Here is a 9,107-nt window from a genome sequence, read left to right on the forward strand (position 1 = left end):
GAATTTTTTAATTATACATGCATTTTAAATTTGAAAAAAAAAAAAATTACGTTTATAAAGTTTAAATTTAAATAGTACATATAAATTTCTAATATAACATAATTTGGTAACCGAATACTAAAATTGTGAATAAAGATCCATTTAAGATTTGAACTCTTAAGTAGCGACGGAACATAAGGTTGACTAAACAGTCATACAAAGTGGGATACCTATAAATATGATGAGTTTCATTCATCTTAGCCCATTAGAATTTCTTGATGTTGGTCTAAAACTCATCTAAGCTTGAGTAGCTTGATGTTTTATTGTAATGCTTCGTCATGCTCCACGCTTTTTTAACATTGTTACTAATTTCTTGTAAGTATTTATTTGTGTAGTCCACATACCTAACTCATGATTTAGTAAAATGAAAAATAAAATCACAATTTGTCTGCAACGTGTGATAAGCCGACAAATCAAAACTCATTTTGCCGCCTTTAAGTAGACTGAAGCGTTCAATGCGTGAGAAAACTTTAATTTAAGTAAAGCTCGTGTGCATGATTTTAATTAGTAAAAGGAAAAATTGCTTTTTTAATTCGGTATGTTTGTCATTTTGCGATTTCGGTCCTCTTAGTCTGTTATCTTTATTTTTTTTTTTGTAATTTTAGTTATTTTTCTAATGTGGTGCTGATGTGGCACCGATGCAGTGATGATGTGGAACTGACGTCTACAATGTCACGTAAGCATTTTCGAAGAAGAAAGACTGAAATTGCCAAAAATCAAAACATACAGGACTAAAACTGAAATATAAAAACATAGAGGAACGAAATTGTAAAGTGATAAATATAAATGACCAAAATTGCAGTTTTTTCTTAGTAAAATGTACATATATGCCTTAAAAAAATATTAAAAAATAGACACATAAAACCACATACAAGTCAATAAATGATCATTTGAAAAATGATATCTTATTATAATAAACCACCAACATATAAAAGTATCGTCGCACTAATTTAAAAAAATTTGATTTAATGTTATCATCTAATTGCAATTTACAATAATAATATTTTGGGAAATAAATTAATAATATTTCTCTGAATTCTCATGTCACCTATTTTAACTCATAAGCATGTAATTAATTTAGTGCTATCATACCGGCTATCTACGGATAATATTATTTTGGAATATTTTTTATTGTTTATGCATTTTTATTTTGAGGAAAATATATTGCATTTATAAATTTGAATAGTATATATATATATATATATATATATATATATATATATATATAAAAGTTTCTAATATATTACAGATAATTTACTAACCGAATATTCATTCACAAAGAGGGACTGAAAATAGCTCGAACTCTCATTATGCACCTATGAAACATAAGGCTGGTCACGAAGTGAAATATTTCTATATACGAGTTGCATTAAGCTTAGCTCATGATAATATTTTATTAACACATTTTGTCCTTTTTTCCACTCTACTAAGTTTGCAATGGATCAGTAAGCATATATGTTTGGCTATTGCAAATATTAAATTTTGATAGTTTCACCAAATGCGATTAATATATTAAGGAACAAATGATGTTAGTTTAAAATGAGTACATATGATTATTGTAAAAGAATGTATCTTAATTAATTAAAAAAAAATTAACAGCTATTGTTAATTAATTAGATAATTTTCAATGAACTTTGTTGATATCATTTTTCTTCTGTGTGAGTTGGTGATCAAATCCTCGTGCAATTTTTTGGACATTTTGTACGTATTCAGTTTCAATAACAGTATTCAATAAGTTGAAATAACAAATGAAACAAATTATGAAAATAAGAACAACTTAGGAAATTAAAAAATATTCAGTAAATATTGATATTTTCAACCGAGATGTTATTTAGCTTACTGATTTAGTAGACGTTGAATCCATAATAGTTGAGTTTGACAAAAATATGTATAGAATAAAACTTAATTTTTAATAAAATTACTCTTTTTATTTGTGATAAATTTTGTATATTCCATATATGTATGAAATATTTTTCTTAATTATAAGGTCCACTCAGAACATGAAACATAGAATTGAATATTAATTTAAAGATATGATATAAGATAATTTTTATATATTGTAACAAACGTTTGACTCTTATAATATCGATATAAATAAGTTAAATATAATATTGTGATGATAATTTTTTCTGAAAGGTAAAACCACAATTCAAATATGAACTTTTAAGACTGTCCGTCTTAAAAATAGTGAAATGTTATGTCTTATATTAAAAAGTGAATATATTTTGAACAAATATATTATCATTAAATTTATTTTCGAAATTTTGCAACAAAACTTTTGCGTTTAATTATATATAGACATATTTAATTTTTATACATGTTGAACAAATTTATGATAATTTTTTTTCTTGGTAGTAGAAAAAGAGGTGTTGAACTGGGCTAGCGACGTGTTACAACTTGACTGAGCCAAGTAATTTATACACCTCTAAGCAGAGTAAAGTGTTCAAAGTGTGAGAAAATTTTGAATTTAGGTAAAGCTCATGTGCATATTTAAATTAGTAAAATATATATTTAGCTTTTAAAAGTAGATTAAAAAATTAGCCACATAAAACCAGATAGAAGTTGATAAACTATATATTGAAAAATATTATGTTATTATAATAAACCATCAACATATAAAACTATTGTTGTACTGGTTTTTAAAAAGTTTTGATTGAATGTTATCATCTAATCGCATTTTAGAATTATAATATTTTTGGCAATAAATAATATATAGTTCTCTTACTGTTATAATATTTCATAAATTTGTCACTTAACTCATTGTACATTGAGTATTAAAAAATTACTTATGCAATATTGGCTATATGCGTATAATAATAACTTTGAATGTTTAATTGTGCATGCATTTTAAATTTGAGAACAATTCATTATGTTTATATAGTTTAAATAGTACATATAAATTTATAATGTAACACATATAATTTGGTAACCGAATATTAATTATGTATAAAGATCTATTTAAATTTTGTGTGTGATTCAAAAAAATTTGTACTCTCATTGTATGCACAACGATGGAACATAAGGCTCACTAATCACTCGTACAAAGTGGGATCCTATAAATATAAGTTTCATTCATCTTAAATTTGAATGTTTAATTGTATATGCATTTTAAATTTGAGAAAAATGCATCACATTTATAAAGTTTAAATATTACATATAAATTTCTAATATAACACATATAATTTGGTAACCGAATACTAATTTTTTGAATAAAGATCCATTTAAATTTTATGTGTGACATAAAAGAATTCGAACTCTATTTTATGCAACGACGAAACATTAGGTTGCTTAACCAATCATACAAAGTGAATGAGCGGGAAGTTGTTGATGCTTTTGTGGAAAAGTTATTTCCGATTTTGCAAAATGGTGCAGACTCTTTGGAGCTGAAATGTTGAAAACATTGAAATTGGAATTCGAGAAATCGTCCGAAAACTTTGCTAAAGAATTGGATTTTCTTGCAAAGGAGCTGAATGATTTATTCAAAGATGTGATACGTGTGCGAAATAATTTAGTCGATGATGTTAGGATTGCTTTCAATATCATCGATCTTAGTCCAGCTGAAAACAAAGGTCAGCTGGTTAGGTGAAAGAGTGAAATGTACATGTATTATCACATATATATATATATATATAAATAGTGGAGGATATTTGAGGAAATTCACAATTGAGTGGCTTATTTATATGATTTGATTTGATAGATATATATACTTGTGTGTAGGTGAGAGAGTAATCTTGTTTTTGGACGAGGATAAACTAATTGGATGATTGTGGATTCAGATAGATTTTATGATCGAATAAGGTAGTGTTTGGGAGAGCTTCTAGGAAGCACTTCTCAGTTTTTCGTTAACAAAATTTCATAAGATTTTAAAGTTTTGTTAATGGAAAAAATGAAAAGTGCTTGTAAGAAGTTCTCCCAAACACTACTTAAGCACACTTCATCAATTATTCAACATATATGTCATGGTTAATCAAGCACAACATGCAAACAAAGATGTGCTGACACACAAATGCATATATGTACATGCCAATTTACTCTTTCTTTTTTGCACTCTCTTGAAGTTGTTTGTGCTATTATTTTAGAGTTACCTTTTGTATTGAAGCCTAAGATTGTGTTTGGTTTCCCACACTACCGGTTGTGATAAATATGTAATATATGATTTCTCCATTGGAAAAATTATTATCCTCTCTAAATTTCATTTTGACAACTTATAAGGATTAATTATAGTCTTGTCTGACCCGTCCAGAAGTAGCTGATAATGAATCATACAGAAGAGAATCAAGACTGAAGTTTCAAGTCACAGTTCTTCATTGCAATAAGGCTTCTAATAAGAAGTTTTTTGAAAGCTTGTAATAAGAAGTTGGCAAGGCTAGCTATTACAGGTATTTCATACTGTAGGAACATTTCTGTAGTTCCATAGTTTCAATAGCCAAAGTGTCTGAAGGAAAGTCGCATATTCCTTGTTTCTCTTCACCCTGATCAGGCAGCAGATTACACGGTGGTGGCACCACCCCACTTGAAATCCCCTCCACCTCGACACAAGTCCATGGATACTTCTTAGCCTTCAGTGCCATACCTATGGTCACATTAGAAATACAAATCCCAGTGAATGGATCACCCGAAATTCCCTCCAGTCTTGCTGCCATGGATACGTTTTCAGCCACCACATCCCGGTAGTTGATCCCAGTTATCTGTGGTAGCGCGTTTGGATCATAATGGCTGTCAGCATGAGAGCCGTAGTTTCCTGTCATCCAGAATACCCATTTCATGGTATGTAAATTCATGCCTTTTACATATATGTCTCTTACATAGCCACCTCTGCCTACTGCTGTCTTGATTCTGACACCTGATTCTGTGTGAATGGCTGTTATGTCTTGAGCTCTCACATCTTCAATCCCGCCTGACATTTCACTCCCTAAGGCTATGGCAGCACTGTAAGGTGAAACACAGGTGAGGCGTTTTATTAATAGTTGTTTTGTAGGCATCCCATAGCTTATGCCGTATTCATCCCACCCACTTTTTACTGCAATACAATCATCTCCAGAGACGATGTAGTTGTCTTCAATTCTTGTGTTTGTGCAAGAATCTGTGCATACATGAAAACTTTTTGAGTCTGATTTTCAAGCAAGGAAATGGAGTTGAATCATTTTCAATGCCGGAAGTCAATTGTAAGAATAAACCCTTTAGATCATAAAAATGTTTAGATGTCTGCGCTTCAGGGCAAGTGTTCGAAGGCTAGGTATATAGAGAGACCAACTGACCTGGATTTATCCCATCTGTGTTTGGTGATGTTATTGGAGCTAAAATTGTAATGCCTTGTATAATTATATTGCTGCAAATTTACATAATCAACACTGGTAAATCATAATATATATATTATAAAATTGGAAGAGATGAAGCCATAGAAAAACATTCGCGAGTTGACCTGCTGTAAACGGGGTGGATATTCCACGATGGAGAATTCACAAGTGTCAGATTGGAAATTTGGATGTTGTCTGAATGCATGATTTCAATAAGGTAGGGTCTTGTATATTTTAGCTTTTTCCCATGAAACTGCCGCCACCATAGTTCACCTTGACCGTCGATTGTACCATTCTCACCTTTGCAAGATGACCAAAAAAAAACCCAAGAAAACAACCTTAATGTGATATTGTAATAAGGTGGGATCAAATAAGTTCAACATAAGTCACATTTGAACTGTCGATCAACCAACACATGACTAGCATATGACACTGAATGAAAAAAAGAATGGATATGTGATTCGTACAAAATCACAAGTTTTAACTAGTAAAAGTAAAATTCATCAAAAAATTTTACCTGTGATCACAACATCAGTGAGATTTGTCCCAAAGATGAGACTGATGTATCGTCCCCCAGCCGCATCTCTACCATGACCGTAGGATGGTAAAGGATCAACAACAGGCCAAGAACTTATATCCTGAAATAAAAAAAAAATGTGCATTGCTAACAAATGTTAAGAGTGAGATGGTTGAAATGTTTAAATGTTGTATGTAATGTAATGTAATGCCAAAATATAATATAGTACTGATAAAGACACTTTGTGAACCGGCCCGTGAAAGAGAGAAAAAGCAGAGACCTGAGAGGCAAGAAGAACAGCATCACTATGGAGATATAAAGTGAAATGGCTTGTGAGATTGAAGCTTCCTGTTAACCATTTACCAGCAGGAACAAAGAGCTGAGCCCCACCATCTGAACCATATTGGCTTAGCTGGTTAACTGCTGCTTGAAATGCATTTGTGTTCAGTGTAACTCCATCTCCAACCCCGCCAAATTCTTCTATTGACGCACTGTGACTCCTGCAACTGATGGCTGAATACTCAAATGACTCCAGAATTCTTGCCTTTCTGCATTCTACTCCGTTCAGAACACTGAGGACCAGTGCAAGAACCTGAATCAAATTTCAAAAATTTTAGAAGCAAATGTCGATCGAATGCACTACATGAAGAAATGCATGTAAAAAAAAAGCATCAAATGTCCCATTCAATGTTCAGACATAGAAATGCTAAATGTGAGTGTGTTTTCGTTTCCTTTTTGTGAAAAAAAAAATATATGAAGTGCTAATCTTACTTGAAGGCAAGAAAAGGTGCCTCTTCCCAAGTAGTTCATTTCTTGGAAAGGATTTTTGGAAATGGGAATGTGGTTGGTATTGTAGAAGACAAAGCACTGGTATTTATAGAAGGCTTTACCGTTACTTTGTTCCTCTGTTGAACCAATAATTCTTATTCAATTAGAAAGATACATTTTTAACTCATGGAATAGAATATGGGATTTGTAAAAAGATACTACTATTCTTGATCCATCCAAGTATAAAGGGATAAATCATACTGTTTTCTGCTGTTTGAAAGTTATCATTAACAAGATTCTAATCCATGCGTTCTCTTGATAAAATTTAATGTCAATAATTTGTATGGATTCTGAGAATAAATTTTGAGGTTGTGACATAGGTTAGTGGTTGGTTTGTTTCAGTTGGAAGTTAGTTAATTTGGATTTATTTAGGCATTATTCCATCCCCGTGAGTCTCTTTTTCACCGCACTATAGCCCACTACTTCACGAGGGCACTCATTGTTGGTGCAGTGGCTGCCCCATTATTTCAGAAGCTTCAAGTTATTTAAATATTCAAGATTTTGGTGATCTCTAGCTGCCCCATTATTTCAGAAGCTTCAAGTTATTTAAATATTCAAGATTTAGGGTGATCTCTCGTCATTATTTTATGTTTTAAAAAAAATAACATTTTTAAATTGCGTGTAACATCATATGAAATCACGATATTGCTCCGTGTTTTCAAATGTTGAGTACATATCCTAAAAACATGTGTAGACAAGGAGGTGTATGCTCAAATTTTGAAAACATGAGTATTCATGTGTTCAAAATTGAAAACATAGAAATGAATATGTAATCTTTATTTTTATATATCTATTTCTACTATAAAAGTATGAATGATGGGCAAAATTTTTCATTATGAATTTATAACTTTGCCCTCAAATTGTATATGGATCAAAAAATATGTGTGGGCAATAATGGAAAAATGAGGTAAAAAATAAGGGCAAAAATGGATTAAAATTTTAGTCATCTTTAATGAAAAATTTATTGCATCATGAGTAATGGAGGTGTATTTATTATCATTTATATTCAATTATCATCTCAAAATTAATTTTTTTTTATAGTCAATGTGTAATATATAATATAAAATTTCACAAATAATATTTGGCCACAATATTTTTATATTTTAAAATATTTTACTTTTAATATATTTGTTTGACACAAATTTTTTTTAAGTGTAAATATTTCAAAAAAAAATATTAGTTATTTTTATTGTGATAGTGAAAAATAGGGTTAATAATTTCAATAATAATAAAGAGGTTACAACATAATAGTTTATTAATTGATTGTAATAGAGACAATTTTACAAATTCAATGTGATGTTTTAAAAATAAATTAAAATAAATTATATTACAATAGTATAAAGGTTTAACTTTACAATTTTTTTTCTAAAAAAAAATTTACAAATTCAATATGACACTCTCTTCGATCAATACTTATTATTGTCTTATTTATATCAATACATTTAATTATAACATTTTTATCAATATTTTTGACATTAAATGACATGTTATTTTAAGTTGATATCAATCTTGTGCCTTATTTTTTACTATAATTTAATTTGGAAAAATGAGTTAAAATATTTTTATATTGTCAAATATTTTTATTTTTCATATATTTGTTTGAAACAAATTTTATTTTTTACTATAATTTAATTTGGAGAAATGAGGTAAAATATTTTTATATTGTCAAATATGTTAATTTAAAACACTTGTCCATGGATATTGGGTAGACAGCGCGAATCCATGATTTTAGTGAGTGAAATGATATATTATATTATTCTAAAAAAATGATATATTATATTTCAAGCAATAAAATTAAATACAATGTATCAGTATAATTACAAATCAAGAGAGCAATTGAATGGCCTACAGGACATAGGCGAGTTGGTAAGGCCTGAGATTGCGGGTTCGATCTTCGTGTGGAGCATATTCTCTGCTGAAATATTGTGGAATATATTTTGGGATTGGCCATGTTGCTCCCCCTCAAGTCTCTGCCGCTCGTGCAACTCAATTTAACCTTCGTATGAGCCAATAAGCTTCTCCGTCATGTGGAATGAGATCTCTTCCCGGGTCAACCCTTTTTAAAAGAGAGCAATTGAATGGAAGCCAGTCACGGATTCAAAAGTAATTTTCAGTGATCTTCGTGTACTAGCAAGGCTAAATTATTACGTTGTGTTGAAATTTATTCCTGGTCACGGTCCCCCACTCTAACTCGATAACCCCTTTTTAATTAGTTTCTAGCTAGAGATGCTAATAAAGACAAATTGAACTACATCCGAGGATTTAATATTATGTTAAAACAAAAGGTCAGTACAAGAATCTCCTAGTAATAAAAAGAGGATGTAAAATTATACCTACCCTTAGATTTAAAATTATAAAATTATCATATAAGATCATCTTCATCTGATAATTTTATAATTTCAAAAATAAAATATAATTTTAACATA

The 9,107-nt window shown here is 30.0% G+C and overlaps 1 protein-coding gene across 1 annotated transcript; it reads right to left on the reverse strand.

Annotated features, from left to right (window-relative positions):
• Window positions 1-4,321: 4,321 nt before the first annotated feature.
• Window positions 4,322-6,745, reverse strand: LOC140887181 (probable polygalacturonase). The gene is made up of 6 exons (XM_073294256.1): window positions 6,625-6,745; window positions 6,134-6,445; window positions 5,854-5,974; window positions 5,462-5,636; window positions 5,298-5,368; window positions 4,322-5,122 (listed from the first exon to the last, which is right to left on the reverse strand). The coding sequence occupies exons 1-6, from the start codon at window positions 6,661-6,663 to the stop codon at window positions 4,413-4,415; spliced, it is 1,428 nt and encodes a 475-aa protein (XP_073150357.1). The 5' UTR covers window positions 6,664-6,745; the 3' UTR covers window positions 4,322-4,412.
• Between the last annotated feature and the right edge of the window lie 2,362 nt (window positions 6,746-9,107).

This window comes from Henckelia pumila, chromosome 3 (assembly GCF_033568475.1).
Source record: "Henckelia pumila isolate YLH828 chromosome 3, ASM3356847v2, whole genome shotgun sequence".
Classification (NCBI taxonomy): domain Eukaryota; kingdom Viridiplantae; phylum Streptophyta; class Magnoliopsida; order Lamiales; family Gesneriaceae; genus Henckelia; species Henckelia pumila.

Coding starts and splice junctions, on each gene's coding strand:
- LOC140887181 (XM_073294256.1), bottom strand. CDS start 6,663: ATGAACTACTTGGGAAGAGGCACCTTTTCTTGCCTTCAA. Junction 6,446..6,624: donor GCACCTTTTCTTGCCTTCAA/GTAAGATTAGCA, acceptor AATTTGATTCAG/GTTCTTGCACTGGTCCTCAG. Junction 5,123..5,297: donor CACAGATGGGATAAATCCAG/GTCAGTTGGTCT, acceptor ATGTATGCACAG/ATTCTTGCACAAACACAAGA.